This window comes from Osmia bicornis, chromosome 8 (genome assembly GCF_907164935.1).
Source record: "Osmia bicornis bicornis chromosome 8, iOsmBic2.1, whole genome shotgun sequence".
Taxonomy (NCBI): domain Eukaryota; kingdom Metazoa; phylum Arthropoda; class Insecta; order Hymenoptera; family Megachilidae; genus Osmia; species Osmia bicornis.
This window is the reverse complement of record NC_060223.1, coordinates 10,484,428-10,500,775: the sequence shown is the minus strand read 5'-3', so window position 1 is coordinate 10,500,775 and position 16,348 is coordinate 10,484,428. Positions and strand designations below refer to the sequence as shown.

The 16,348-nt window shown below is 40.6% G+C and overlaps 1 protein-coding gene across 15 annotated transcripts in view; it reads left to right on the top strand.

The window, feature by feature from the left end:
• Nucleotides 1–16,348, top strand: part of LOC114877671 (pleckstrin homology domain-containing family G member 5-like) — a 50,613-nt gene that overhangs the window by 15,263 nt on the left and 19,002 nt on the right. The window contains exon 1 of one of the 15 annotated variants that reach the window (XM_029190566.2): nucleotides 6,035–7,996. The exons of the other annotated variants lie outside the window; for them this stretch is intronic. Coding sequence (XP_029046399.2) covers nucleotides 7,793–7,996 — 204 coding nt within the window. The 5' untranslated portion in view covers nucleotides 6,035–7,792. Of the gene's footprint in view, nucleotides 1–6,034; nucleotides 7,997–16,348 lie in introns of those variants that run through there. 15 annotated transcript variants of the gene reach the window in all.

Below are 16,348 nucleotides of genomic sequence, written 5' to 3'. Positions count from 1 at the left end.
TTCTGTAAATGAGAGAATGGCATATCTAACAATCGATATTCTCTTCAAAAGAAATCCTTTTAATGAGCTTGGCTATTGTTTAAAGCAATGCAGCAACTGAAATTGCTCGCCAATTGCTTACAAATGAAATATATTTTTGTAAAACAAAAATCACTTTTAAAATTAAATTTTAATTGAAAGAACGACAAATGAAATGAAATTTCTTAAATTAATAAGAACAGTTGTTGGTGATATTATTAACAGAAATAACAACTGAACTATCATGGCATTCGTTAATTAATAAAAGTAGAGTACCGATTTTTTGTCTTTAGAATCTTTTCAAAAATTTCATTTCCCCTTGAAATACCGTATGTCTGTTACGTTTATTCAGTCTGTCTTCGTCCAGACAACCTGTTCATTTTATGAAATTATGGGAATCCAGAGTTTTCATCGTTCACTGTGCATTCACAGATTCATCGTAATTTGATTCCGTCTGATTTTCATGTGACAGCTGCATTTCGTTAGTTTTCGACACAAACTTTCAGCGACTAGCGTTGCTTCTCCCACGGGCTTTCAGATTAACCCTTTAGCTATGATGGACATATATATACGTCATCGAAAACCGATTGTTAAACTATCAATACCCAAAGCTGGATTAGGTTTTCTAAAGTAGTAATAATTTTTTATAACAGTTTCAATTTCATCTGATAGAACCCATGAAAAATGGTAAATCGAAGCTTCTATAACTAAGTTCACGAATTTAACTACCCCATTTGCGTACTCTTCATGAAAATTTGTCGTTATTATAATTCCCCATTAGCACGGTGAAACGATCCTTCCGGTGATCCTGTTTTCGTTCGATTGAGATAGCTCTGTTTGCCAAATAATTCGACTGCCCGTTTAATGGACAGTTCACGGCGAATATTTCGTGTCGATAAACAGCTTTGGACAGTAAATGAGGATTTCGATGCAAGCTTAATTTTATTGGATATTTTATATTGGTTTCTCCTGCTGAAATACTTTGACAACGAATCGCCGAAATTCCAATTGATATTTCAGTGGCAATACAAATGGTACTTTATCGTTGACCGAAACAAATTTGATAGAAAATTCATACTGTACAAAAAACGAGAAATTAGTTACAAAAAATGTAAATGTATTTTCCACAAGAAAAAAGCTTAACAGAAAGGAGTGCCCACGTTGATTGTAACTTGAATATTTAAGAAAGCTGACTAACGAAGGTTTGGGCTTTTAAAATTTAAAATATTCAGATGATAATAGGAATGGGAGAAACGAGGTTAATAAAAAAACGAAAAGAAAAGCAAAAACGTGAAAGGGTTTCCCGTTTGAAAAAGGATAACTTTGCGGGTTGAAAAGTTTTTCTCTTAACGAAAATAGTAGAGATTATCAACGATTTGTTTCCCGAAACGAATGTTAAATAATCGTGAAAAAATTACATAAAGTGATTTCTAACAAATTATCTAGGTCAACGTTTCAATGTTTAATAGAACACAGCTATACTCCCAGCTGTTAACGTTCGAACATTTTCAATAATTTAAAGCTCAGACGCGATACGAAATTTACTCTTCTTTAAATCGTCCCAGATACTTTAATTATTTTAATCGATTTCACTTTAATTTCTTAAGTTCGTACTTTTTTTTTAGAGAGAAAAATCGACGTTATTCAATCGTGTTTTATAGTGAATCGACGTATACATATATTGCAGTCGTTATTAAAATCGCCATCAAATGGACGCGATGATTATTTATTTCCACGAGACTGAATCCGATTTATCGATCGCTCTGTAGTAATTATGAATTATTTGAAAAATCTACGTCAAACTTTTATATCATAGTATCACTTTAATGTCACGGTCTAAATTCGATATTAAAAATTTAAGGTTGGGTCATGAGTGACCCAGTGATCAAGGGTTGAAAGGTTTATTAAAATCAATATTTCCGGTTCTCCGATGAAGGAACGCGATTAGAAGAAACGAGGCAAGGATTTTGTAGAAGGAAGATAGGAATTTGCCTAGTAGGTAGAAGTTAATTGAGAAATCTTCTGTTCGTGAGGGTGGAAGCTTTTGTTCGTGGTGGAATTAGATTCGCTAGACGATGATCGATGGGAATGACTCACCCCCCATGGGGACGATAATCGATGCTCGAACCACGTGGCAATCAAATACTTGCATAAATTATGACATTCGATGAGAAACGCTGCTTTGTCAACCTTATCAGAGTGGCTATTATGTATTTCTAAAAATTTTCTACTTTCTCTGCTTCTATATATGAGCCCTCTGAATTTAATGGAACTTTTGTCAGCGAATTCATGGTTGAGATAGTTTCTGAGCAACCGCAAAATGGTACTCTATGATCTTCTCAGGTAAATTCTGTTTGAACGAGAAAGAAGGAAAAAAAGAGATAAAGGAGGAAATGTTGAGAGTACATTGAGATTCGCTTTCACCCTCCTAAGTACTTAGACCCCTAATCGATCAATGTCATGATATCATCCCTTAATGGTTCTCGAGACCGTACGTTGAAGATGTATACGCGATACACTGATCAGTGCTCCACTTTTTATTTCCTCCAAAAAAGTCATATAATTTGTTTTTTTTTCTTTACCTTCGATTGAATATTTCTACATTCGCAAAATTGAACAGCAATAATGAATATTATCGATTTTCTCAATGGACAGAAGAACATCTGAAGCAGGAAATACATTCAATGTAGCTTGTTGATACAGCCGACTTACTATACGCGAACATGTGTTCGATATCAGAGAATATTTCGATATTTGTGAAAGACGAGCAGAAAATTGGTCGCGACATGGTCCATAAGCACGCAAACCGCTCGACGATCTCAAAACCTCGAATTTTCAACTTTCACGACTCGTTTATCAATTTCGTTTGGTTGGAATTCGATCGACAAGGTTCCATCACTCGATCCGCGTTTCGAAAGGAATTTCCATTTCGAATTGCTCCCGTTCGTTATTCAATGAAATAAAAGAAAGAAGTACTAGAGAAGGGATGAAGAAAATTGGGCCGCGTGGTAATTCGTGTGCTCTGCAGAATCATGAAAAGAGGTTTTCTTATTAATTCCAGAGCTACTGGTACTTTGAATTATCTCGCCGATGAAATGTCGTGCATATTTCGTGTTGCTCCACTTTGGGATGATATTTTTCTTTTACATTGACCGAAAAAAAGGAAAAGGAATCGTCCATGCAATCATCTAATACTTTATGCAGAGAGACTGACAACCATAATTTAAATTTAAACTGAAGTAGTCGGAGTTTTCTTGAAAATTAGTCTGTTGATACTGTAAGAAGATAAGGCAGGAAGGTGGAATTACGTCCTCTGAGGATTTCAGAGAAAAAAGAATGCAAAGGACGTTCCTGTGGAAACTAGCCACGGATGCCGCGCATATTTGGACTTATTCTACTTACAAAGTTAGCCAACCCGTGCATCCCGGTCTGTAGACGGTCAGGAACGAGTTCAAACTTGAAGAAACGTTTGTTTAAGAGAAGTAGGCGAGTTTTAAAGATAGAATGGTTTTATTACCGGTAGAGGAGCAGAATTTTAACGAGCCCTTAACGAATGCCGGAAACAAAAGCGATCGTAAACATCTGCTAGGGAACGGAAGCAGAACAAATACATGGGCACTGATTCCTTTAATCAAATATAGTTGAACGAAGCGTGGGAATTTCCTTCTTTACTTTAGAATCTAATGATGATATTAAAGACCATTTCCGAACACCTCGATATAACTTTCGAATGGATTAAATTGACATTTAGATAAAAGGAAATGAAATTAAAATGTCCGCGAAAGAGTGAAAGCCGATCTTCGACAATTTCTTCGTTAAATCAGCGATTTTTCCGATACGTACGGGGAGGGATTAAAAGTGTCCAGGTAAAGGGTATCCCGATTACTAATTGCCAGATAACGACGCGAATGTCGCTGGAATTTCTGGCTCGATTACCCATCGTAAGTCCTTGACATCGACGGAAAAAAAATTCTGACATGACCCGAGTGGCTTCCCAGATCGTGATACCATCATCACCCTTTGTCGCTTAATGAAATCCTAATTAAAAGAGGACTGTCACTGAAGCTGGAGATCGTAACGATGCATAAACGATGTCCTAGTCCTTGATCGAATCGAATCTCACGCTCGATTAATTAGTCTTCTCGAGAGTCCTCTTTGCTCTCGTCCTCGAAACTTTCTCGCGCGATAAGTTAAAACTTCGAGGGCCTTAGGTTGCCTGCAAAGGCTACATCATTTTCGCTACACTCCCACTTTCGAACGAACAGGTAAAAGGCGACTTCTTCTTTGAGAACTTGTGGTCATGATTAAGACCAAAAGTAATATTCAACTATAATTAAGACGAAGGCTATAATTAATGATAGACCTAATGGCACTAGGTCTAGGACTCGGACTAGGACTAAACCTAAAGATGATATTGAAAGACTAGTATTAAAACTGGGATTAGAACTATGAGACTGAAAGTTATACCGGGCCTAACATCAGGGCTAAGGTTAAGGCCAAGATGAACGCTAATTGAATTCATTATGATCCCCTTCCCCCGTATAAACTTAGTTGTACATGGAACTCTAGTACGTTAAACGTAAGAAAATCCTCCAGAAATATATACCTACTTACTTCGCATCGTGAACCAAGAAAATCACTAACCCTACGTGCTGGAGTGTCGACTATCCTTGTCTAGAACAAAGTAAACAAGCAGCCCTTAATTCTAAAGACTGAAAATCTCGAGTGTTTCTCTTCTAACAATACTCGAAGCTGAATCTAATATAAATCGTTTGAAGTTTTGCAAGTTGAAGTTCGTCAGAATTGCGTCACGTTGCACCATACCGACTTCCATCTGCAAAATTGATTTTTTTTTGCCTGCTTCCTAGAAGTTCGGTCGGGGGGAAAAATTCTGAGAACGTTTGCCTGGAGTTTGTACATCCAAACACGTTCGAATCTGCAAGTGATGCAGGAGGAATACGAATAGTAAGACTGGCAAACGATCAACGTAGCGTTTAGGTATAGATCGAGCTATAGGCGATCTTAGAATGTGTAGAATAAATGTTGAAACTGAAACACTGTAGCATCCGAATGAAATGCAGACGAATGTAGCATCCAAAGTACCTGTTAGCGACAATTTAGAGCGTAGAAATAGATCCGTAGAGAGTAGAGTCTCGTCTAACGATACCTAGATGAATTAGTGCGCCGGAGGAACCGGAAAATTTCAACAGGAAACTTCAATTACGAGATCCAACGAGAACTTCGGAAATGAACGAAGACATTTACCAGACGAATAGGACACGCGGGTTATCGAACAAAGAAATCAGTGTCTCGTCAAGATTGATTCAGGAGACACAGGTGTTCCGGAGATTCATTCGTTTATTGCTTTTCATTTTTCGAAATTTTCTGAAAACATAAAATACCTTGTATCCTCTTGTTATCAAAGATGATTTATACCTAAACCAAGCCCGGTAACATTTAAATTTGAATCGAAGTTAAAATTTCACTGTTCTATAAATAGGGAATGTCGACTGTAACTCGTCATTATAAGACACGGGGTTAATTACTTTCCAAACTGAGCCCACATAAATCCAGAATCCAGTGAGCGAGGATTAAAATTCAAGCAGCTAGTAAGAACACGCGAAAAGAGAAGCTTTTCAAGTAACTAGATTCTAGGTTCAAGGCGAATACAACTAGATCCGTTACCGTGAATAATTAGAAGGATGAGAAGATTTTCTCGAAAGCGTCCACCCTTTAAGGTAGCTTTATTTTCAGGTCAACAACTCGCTACGACACGTGTACAACGCTATTTATTACCCTTTTAAAAATACTCCAATTTAATATCTCTGAGACTCGATTTTCCAATCTACGGTTCCTAGATCGAAATTCGTTACGAATCTCACTGACACGTCGATTCGTTGATTGTACAGATGCCAGACAACGCAAACTGCCACGCGTTGATCGTGAAAATTAAAACCGACCATTCATCCCTGAAGAAAAGCAAAGTTACGCCAGCCAATCGTGAGCATAGTTAACGAACGATGAGAAAAACATACAACGAGAGAAAAAGAAAGCAATATACTATGTAAAACGTAAATTGTTCGACGTTCCATTGAAAGTGAAGTTAGAAAGAGTACTAAATACTACCACGAGTCGAATCAGTTCCATGGAAATAATGGACCTTCGATTTGCCACGAATTAAGAGCAGCTGAAACGTCGCAAAGTTTCAGAATCGTTTCAAAGCTTTCGAAAGGCCTTCGTTTAAACTGCGGCTGTGAAAGAGCCACCAAGTTATCCAAAGTTTCACTCCACCAGCTTCCATAGAAAGAGCAGGTTCGTCGAGGACAACAATCGTGCACCAAATGATACCGATGGTGTCGATCAGATTTTCAACGAATCGATCGAGAACGATCAAAGGAACTTTTCTTAAGGGCGTTCAGTCGACTCGATTCAATTTCGTGATCTAAAGTGGCGTCGCTCGAACTCGACGTCGTCGACGACGCACTTTTAGACGCGGTATCGTTTTCAAGTTGTTGGTCGATAAGGGAAAAAAGAGTAAGACGATTATCGGGACGTTCGCTCGGATGCCATTAGGCAAATGGTGTCATCTCCGAGACGTATTCTGTGCGTTCACGAGGAGAGAAGTCGATTCAGTAGCAAGGACTTAATGCAACCGTCCGGTTCAACTTCAGAAACGTGACTTCTAGTGAAATCAACTTGCCAGACGATCTACGTGGTTGGAGTGTCAACAAAGTTAACCGTAACTATCACGAGAAAGCTACGTATTCTCGTGGAGAGAAGCTTTGGTTCGCCAGGTTAAAGCATCGATTTCATTGAGAAGGTTCATTAACGAGGACAGAGAGTTTTACGACTGACGTAAAGCGACTCTTTCGCCGAGTCCTAGAAAACAATTAGAAATCCGATTAGCGAAATTTAAGCTGATCTCCGTAACCCAGAAACTACTTCAACGGTCCTACGTCAAGGGTTAGTTCCTCTTCGACAGCCTAGACTATGCGACCTAAAGCAAATGGTCTGATCGAAGGGCAATAACCACTTGAGAGAATCATTTCCGACCGGAACAACGAACGGCAAAAGTGACTTTAGGACCCTTCAAGGCGACCGAAAGTGTCCGGGGACCTCTTAGAGGCAGGGTAAGAACGAGCAACTCTAATGGTCCTTCCAGACATAAAAGTACCCTATCTAAGGAACGGTGCCAAGAAGAACATTCCAGCCCAACTTGTAGACCTTTCTCGATGAGAAGGTAGCCATTACCGAAGCAACTGAAAGCACCTAAACTGGTCTCTGAAGAGACCAAACACCTGATCCACCCCGTCTATATCAATCGTCGCTGGCCAAAATAAACTGGAGAATCAAAGAAGCCCTGCAATTGATCAGCCAAAGAGGGCAGAGGGTGGAAAGTTCCGGGGAAGAGAACGAAGAGGTTAAGAAGGTGAAAGGTGGTAGCCTGCGTAGGTTAATACGCAGGCTCAGTATCGGCAGCGGAATCGGACGATACGCGATTGGTTCGTTCGGTCGTGGTGGGGCAACCGGGCCCATCGGTGGCGGGCCAGTGGAAGGGTTCAGCAACGCCGAGGGTACGGACCCCTTGAATGGTTGCCCGATTATTGGTTCAACATTGGGAGCAGGAAGCGGCACGGTGTCCGCATCGGCTGGCACTCCTAGCCGAGGTGTCCAAAGTCGACGCTCCAGTCGGAGCGACTTAAGTCCGTCGAAGTCATCGGAGGGCCAGGATGCGCCCAGCCACGGGGGCGGGGGTGGTGGCGGTGGAGGTGCCATGTCCGGTGCTGGGGCAACCTGTTCCGGACAGGATTGGCGAAGGTTAGTCGGCAGCATCAGGCGCAAGGTGCGCCGTAAAACCACTCAAAGCAGCGCCAGCTCCGAGACCGCTCTGCAAGAAACCAACCGCAACCAAGATGACTTTCTCAAGGCTACCATGAGAATCTTCCTGGTGGTGTCGCCACCGATGAGCCGCGTTCAGGTACAGTACTCGAAGCTGTTGCTATCATTTCGATGGTTTTCTTGTACGCTCAAATACGCCTCGCTTAACAGGTAATATCTAGTTGACCTATAACCTAAAACGATTCGGAAATTACGTTCCTACAACTTCTTCCATTTGACTAACAGCGTTGCTTGTAAAAACATGGCAGCAGAAATTTCCAACTTTTCGGAGTTTCAAGAAAATTACACGTTTCCCGTCCAACAACCTAGAACGTTTCCTAAATTAATGAAAGTCTAGTTGGGCTATCGTTGCGTGCAGTGTAACTGGAAGATAGATTAACTGAAACTCTTTAGCCGAATGGTCTATATTCGTCTATGTTATCAGGGATCGTTGGCGTATTTTCAGGAAAACGTGCCCGTTCGAGTTGGCCGCAACACGCGAGATAAGGCCAAACGCGAAATTTAATAATTCCTCTGGATATTAATTCCTTACGTTCCCAGCTATTAACCGGATAAAGTGTTACCAGCTGGCACACATGTTCCCATCCGAAATAGGCCTTCGAAAGGCTAAGGATTCTCAAAACTTTCCGCCCAGTCATCCAACGGGCTGCGCGACCTAGTTCCATGCCAACGGCACAAAAGTCTGCCACTTTCAGTTGATCACAGAAAAAGATAATTGCCACGGGAAATCGTGATCCGAATGGAACTGTTTTTCGATCGAGCTGTGATTCGAACAGCTGCAAATTCGTCGTAAGTAGCTAAACCAAAGACTCGAACGAAGCTTTTGGTGTTCATGTGGCCTACACACCTCAGTGTAATACCATTTTTATTCTTCCCCTAATTGGACGAGCAAAGTAGGTTATATGGAACACTGGTTATGAAAGGATTAACATTTTCCGAAACGAGTGACGGTAACAAAACTGTTCCCCTCCTATACGTTTCACAGAAAGAAGACGCTGCAGCATTTCCTCGGATTTTGAATGTCACTGAAAGATAATGCCATGAATCCGCTAACGCTCTTAACAAATTTAAAACTTTAAGTACCGTGTGATGAAAGTATCATAGAGACTGAGGAATTAAATGCATCCCTTGTCTGTAATTAGTACAGATTACCGACAATGCAACATCAGAAATGAACAATTCGATGGCGAAATTTTTCCTGATCTTTAACAGAAGGTGCAAACGAAAGGTGTTAAAATTTTCGACTTATCGTGTTTGGAAAAGTGGAAACCTGATGGATCGTTCGATAGGTCGGTAGGCTACGCGGTGAAAACGAAGCGATCTATAAGTCACTGTCAACGTTATCAAGTCCTTTGCGTGCATGACTGAATTTTTGATACGCCGCCACTGGAATTCTTTGGCTTCGTCGTATTATCATGCCGTTTGAAAAGCTGTAAAACTCGATGAATACTAAGAGAAAGCCTGCCGAACCGAGCGGCTAGAGGTTCTTTGTGTACATCTATGCATCTCATTTCATATGAAAATGGAAGAACAATCTCCTATTTTTTTCTGACCCCCAGTCATATCTAATGTTCTCTAACATGATTGAAACAAATGATGGTAACAAGGTGACAAATCTGAACTACATACATATAGACAGTATCTGAAACGAAGTTTCGACGGTGGTCCACCAAAGTTTCTCCGATATCTATTGTGTTATGACAGTGGTAGGAGAACCGTACAATTCTATGTTAGATAGTTCCAGTTTACTGATCATGATTGGTACTAAACAAATGATCGTACAAGAACTGGCTGCTCTATACGTCATATGTATTATATATGATTCACTGCAAACTTATTCCATTCTCCTTACAAGGAACCCCCTATACTCACGCTCATAAAATACAAAAAATTCATCTCGACCATGATATTCTCGAGGTATCTGCACATCATGCGATAAAGAACAACCTTCCCGACCAATAGAGCGAAAGAATTATTACCACCGGTGCTAGGCTCTGAACGTCATTAATGCTCCTATACAATTTCAAATTACATAACCAGAGGAGACTGTCTTTGAGACATAAAGGAAATTTATGAACCCTTCGCAGCCGCCAGTTTAAGTGATGCAGAAGAAGGTGGCTTGTTCGAAACACTTTATAGTCTAACAGCAGCTGCGTCGGATGCACGTTAAACATGACTAAATTCCTGTTATCATTAGCTCTTACGGTTTCCATGATTCCGTTGGTTCGACCATAATCCAACCTAGATTTACGTTTACCAATATATGGTACATGAAATCTCCATTTTCCTCGTATTTCAGATATCTTTGTGATCTCTTTTTTGTTATCCTGATATTCGCTGAAATAATAGTTGAGTTATGATTTTAAGATTCATTTAAAGCGTTAATTGAAATTTCGTTGCATAATTCCTTGTTTTGGTTTTACTTAATTACTCGTTCTCAAACGCTGAAACTTTAGTAACCAAGTTTTGAAGGATCGCGTAATTTTCCTGGTCTTTGTGAGGTGCGTTTGCGAGAGTGACGTTTAATCGTCACTCGAAAAACAGCTGCTCAAAATTCGTGCGGTCACGATTTTGCAGTACGAAATAGAGGAAGCAGGGGCGATGTCGTAACAACCCTGGTGGGGTGAGTAATTTTCGGTTGGATGCATCTGGGAACACGATACCGTGAAAGCAACTATAGTTCGAGAGGCTGAATAACAGTATACGTATATTTATGCCAAACAGTTTCGTGCTGTAAATGTCAAACTAGTTCCCATTTAAACATTCATCGTATTCAAAAGCTATTTCGGTTTCTGTTTCCTCGAGATTTAATAGGATTATTCATTCTTGTTCCTCTCGTATCTGTTGCACTGTCATCACTGATTTCACTCGCTATTGTTATGATGACAAATGTGGTAATAACATGAAAATTAGTGAAGAATCAACTAACACCATAAAAGTTACCTACCTACAAAGGCCGTCTCGATTCTATCCAACGAACCAACCAACCAATCAACCACAAATCACAAATTCCACGAACAGAGAAATTCTCTATGAAACTGTTCAAATGATCGGTGACCGCAGAAAACAGATTGAAATTCCATCAGGGTAGCGGGCATGCATCATTCATTTTGCAGGCTGTTCACGTGGTAGGTTGCGAGTAGGCGTCGGTATTTATCCCCTGAAATCGATCAGAGAAAAAAGACGTTGGCCCACGTAGAGAGGATCGAAAGGGTTTCAATAGCATCCACAAGGAGGGTCGCTCATTTCGCTTATGAAGTCTCGGGAGGAACGATGCCTCGGATAATCTTTGGCTCCGTGCCAGCCATCTTGAGCATCGTGAAAAGCTTTGCCAAGCTTTTCGTCCTATCCCTCGTCGTCGTCGAACCTTATCGACCATGCCGGTGCACTTTTTACACCCCGAAAGAAATATTTCAACTCTGTCGAAAGACGTCGGATAGGTGTACCTATCGTAGATGTATTTGCCATGGAAAGGATAAAGAATGAGTACGAACATGGATTTGTAAAAAGTACAAGGACGTCGGGTTACCGTTTCATTTATCATTGTTCCATTTTATTGCATTTTATTCCAACCTGTGCTTCGTTTAGTATTTCATTGTTATTTGCAACGATTAATCAAGAGCTTTAATTGAAATAAATTAAACGAAGAAAGTATTCCGTAAAAATATTACGGTATTACTTGCACAAAAGGTTGTTCGCTCTTCTGGCTTGACCGACGACGTCTTCTTGGAACTGTTTCGAACGGTGCATTGTGAATGCAGCAAGGAAGACCATTAAATTCGAAATGCAGAAACCTTGAGTGCCGCTCTATATGTCAGACAATAAGTTGTTTCTTGCGTTTGCTTTTGTTCGCTACCTCGCCTAAGATCGTTTCCACTTCTCATAACATGAAATACGCACTTGCCTAACTCTTTGTTTGCTCTATACATCTTATCCATGGAACATCAAATTAACCATTTGAAGAATCGTTCATCATTCCTCAACCTTGATATATTTTGTTTAATACAATGAAATGTCATCAGCGATGAATAGATGAAAAGTGATTATTTCCGTAACGTTTCATCGATCACAGTTGAATCGACGCGATTACAAATGGCTGATTAAGCGAAATTCGACTTTCCGAGCCGCGAGGTTACTGGCTGTTTTAAATGCATTCGGGTCACTGGTTCTGCATGTCCGTCATGAAACTAACACGTAACAGGATTTGCAATTAGCGACGAACGTGAACATTAATAAAAGTAATGTTCACGTGAAACGTGTGAACTTAGAGGCATTAACAATCTATTGCAATCTATTACATAAAATAGAAAACTCTACAAAGCCATAAAGATCACAGTAGAAAACTGTCACGTAGCAACATGAATCAGCACCTGAAACTGTCGCAAATTCATATGGATTTATGGGTTTAACAATAAGCCTCTGTGGAAAGACGCGGGTTACGGGTTGCGCGTCATACAAGTAGTATAAGTACGCGTGTTGTCAGGCGCGGCCGGTAAGCGGATTGTTGATCCTATAGTGCATCGAGGTAGCCGAATGACAGCATAAAGTACAATAATATACACGGAATGTTTTACTTCGAACAAGTGGAACAACACGGTACGTGGTAGAGAAGATAAATGGAGAATCAAGCAAACTTTATTGCAATAGAATTTAGCGAAGCAACGAAACTGGCGCTAATGATCTGCAATGAGGCAAACTCGCCTTGCTCTCGGGGACATTGCGGCCATTAACGCTTTTCCTATTTCACCGGCGAGAGAATCGCTACACGGTTCTGTTTATTTGGCAAATAACGAGCAGCGAAACGATAACATTGTCTACAGAACGTTTCTCTTCTCAATAGAATGTTCCTTGAAAATTTATAAATTTATTAATAGTCTCCCATTAGATGAGGAAACGAATCGTAGGTCCAATGAAATAACGAAGTAATCGAAGCGTTAATGATTTCGAAGCAAGTTTTATTATTTGATAGAAACTGTTGGTCCGTTTAGTGGTCGACCGCGTTCGTTATTCAAAGTTTCATCGCGCGGTCGATATTATTCGTTGTCTATTGAAATCGATACGATATTGTTTGTCAACACGTGGAAAATAGTCGCAAACCGATGGCGGCACATCTGTACTAGAACCGCATCGTTTAATTACGGTTAAGTCTGTGGAAACGTCGAGTACTCCGCAGCTTTAAGGTCCTCCACCTGCACATTCTCCGATTCCACTTGCTGTCAGGGCGTAAACGCTTGACAGTTTCTCCTTACTCTGAAACCGCACCGTTGATTTATACCATTGAACGAGCAACGTGGTAACTAACGAGACTGTGCGACCAGTTCATAAGTCCCTCATAATCGCTACCATCGATCCCTCTCGATAGTCCATTAACTTTTAAGACTACCTTACTTTTCTTCAATTTTCTATTCTTCACTTCTAGTAATATCGCTAGAATTTGTTTAATCATTTTTCATCAGTCCCCTTTGATCTCTTACGTCTTTTTATTCTTTTCTCGCGTTACTCGGCTCGAGGAAAGAGGGAAAAAAGGGAACGAGGCTGGCCAGAATTGGCTAGAGACCTTGGTGGCCGTTTCGCCGGTTTAATGGGAACGGCTGACATTAAGTACTCGCTAGCCACCGTGACATTCCTCTGTTCACCGTAGCGGAACTGTTCTTCCGGTCTGCATGACTTCTCTGTATCGCTCGTTGACCCGTAAAAAGCTTTCCCGTCGACGCTGCACGCACAAACAATGCCGTGGAAGACGTACAATACGAGCTTGCCGTGGTACATCAGGCATGAAGCAGACAGAGATGCGAAATATTTAGTCTCCTCGTAGCCAGCTTAAGTGATGCCAGTATTTTCATTAATTCTCGAGGAAATACGAAACCCTGACGACTTTCTTCCACTTCTAGCTGCATTTCTCTTGCAAGCTTTTTCTAAATATTTAACGAAGAATTCGAATTGCTAATCTTTTGCCATGCCTGTGATAATTTTTCAATCCTTTTACGATAGAATTTGAACAGTCCCAAAGTAAATTATGCAGAGGGGTCGCGAATTTAATTATCGATCTGATAATTAAAGATCAACCATAGCCTTGTTCAGGTTCGTTAAGAATTTGTGGAATAATGGAAAGTCGTAGGATAAGAGTATTTCTGTGTCTTCGATTCCTAGGAGGTTACGGTAGAATAAATTGATCGAGCTGGCGAGAGAGCGGGATATTGCACAGCTAGGCACACGACAATTCGATTAACTCGCAATCTCGCAGCAGTTGGCACTGGTGTACCGGGAAATTTTAAGTTATACGCGCGGTGACCTCAGCGTTTTGGTAATTAAACCTGGAACGATCTCCTGCTGTCTCAGTTGGCTTTCTGGTCGTTTAAGCTATCCTTCCATATTGTATGTATAGATATGTATGTACATACTATATATGTACGTATATATCAAAATAGAACGTATATGAGTTCATTCTGGATATCAGATTAACTTGGCTAACAGCTTTACTGCACTAAATGAAAATTGGAGAAGCTCCACCGGTTTAAAATCCTTCGGAGCTCATAAATATCAATATTGAATATCGTAGGAACACATTAACCCTTTGCAATTGTCTCTCTAATTTCATCTGAAGAAATCTGCAAACTTAATTTATGAATGAGCTGGATAATTAGCAGCGATTTGGAAGAAGAATAGTCTACTTGAGCTATCATTGACCTTGGAAACGAGCCAGAAAAATATTTTTCATCGTTACCATTCTTTCTTCGTCCTCCAGCCAATGAAAATTGGCGTCCAGTTAAACATTCCAAGGCCTGAAAAAGGAGGTGACGAGAATGACACACAATGTTCCATCCCTGTTATATCACCCTTTTTTTTCTCGTGCTCGATATTAGAAGATTGCAGGCAAGATTGAAACGACCGTGGTGCTTTCCAGCTGACGAATCAATCTTGACTCTGTCTACGCAAATACGGATTTTCCCTGGTCGCATCATGTCCGAGAATTGAAAATTCCTCGCTTCACTGTTTCTGGAACGAGGGAATAGTGTCCATCGGGGAGGGATCGAGGACGTTAAAGGGGTATTATCTGTCGTGTTCTATTTGCATCGTGGCCAGTCGATTTGGCGAGATTTTCGGTCCGTTTTCCATTTCATTCGAGAACCTACATCGTCCCTCAAGGATATTCCATCACTTATACCTATTTCGCGCTTGTCAAATATTTGATTCTTTCTTTTCTAAAACTTGCACAAATACTTTTCAAATAATAATCGTGTTATACGGTTACTGCTAGGACTGATTCAGACGAAACTGGAAGAAGCTTTCCAGATGTGTTAAAAGTTACCGCGTTTCACGTCCAGTTAACTTATCGCGAGCTTTAAACATTCAGTAGTCCGGATCACTGTGAAGAAGGAAAAAGTAACGTGGAGTGCGAAGGTTAGTACAGACAAAGTTTAAAATTTATGACTTTGTTCCGTTCGAGACGTGGAAACTTTTCTTCCTGGACAACTTCTCGTTAAGGTTTATACATTCTTTTAAGAGATGGAAAGTTTTGTTTCGAGTATCTGTCAATTATACCTTCGAATTCTATCGATTACGCTGTTCGGTTCGATGCAAGATCGTTTTGGACGCGAGCTGTAACGAACGTTGTTATATAAAACGGATATCCGCTGGAGAACCTTGTCAGAAGCACCTTGTTTGTGAACAAGAATACCCTTGTCAGAGTATCGACAAATTTCAGCTGCTTTTACAACGATACTTGAAACTGATCTTGAGATTCTCCGAAATTGTTTTCAATAACTAGAACGCGTTGGTAAGACGAGTTTTAAGGGGTTGTTAAAATTTAATAAGAAAAATAAGCAAAAATAAAATCATCGTAACAGTCTTCAAAACCTTTCATTGCTCGTTGCTCGAATTCTCGATAAACGACTCGTTTTCCACAACGAATAGCCATTCTTATCGACATACGTCAAATTTTCGCCATCCAAACTCCACGGTTCAAAGTTCAATACTTTCTCGTGACTTTATGCTCGTCTTCGCAACGATACAGACTCGTTTTGCTCATCGAGACGTGAAGCTTTTCCGAGCTTTCCCCTCGAGCGAAGCGGGTGGGTTGTTTCGCGAAAGCGATTCATATCGATGTTACTTCAAAGACGGCTCCCCTTCGTGGTTTGTCCTCTACCATAGATGCAATAAAGCCACCCTTGACCGAATTTATTCTTTCCTCCAGCTTCGCCGTGCGCCCTTGTTATAACAAATTGAACTGGGACTGAGTGCCGCGACCACGGGAATTTCTCGCGACACGAATCGTCATCGATTGTAGCCTCATTTTTACCCTGGTAATTAATTACTCGACCTGGACAATGTTTTCCTCGCGCCACTCGATCGATCCTCGGGCTTTTCTTTCGCACCTTTCTTCTTCCGGAGAGTAATGAAGTAGATGACGAGATTGATTAATGATTACTCG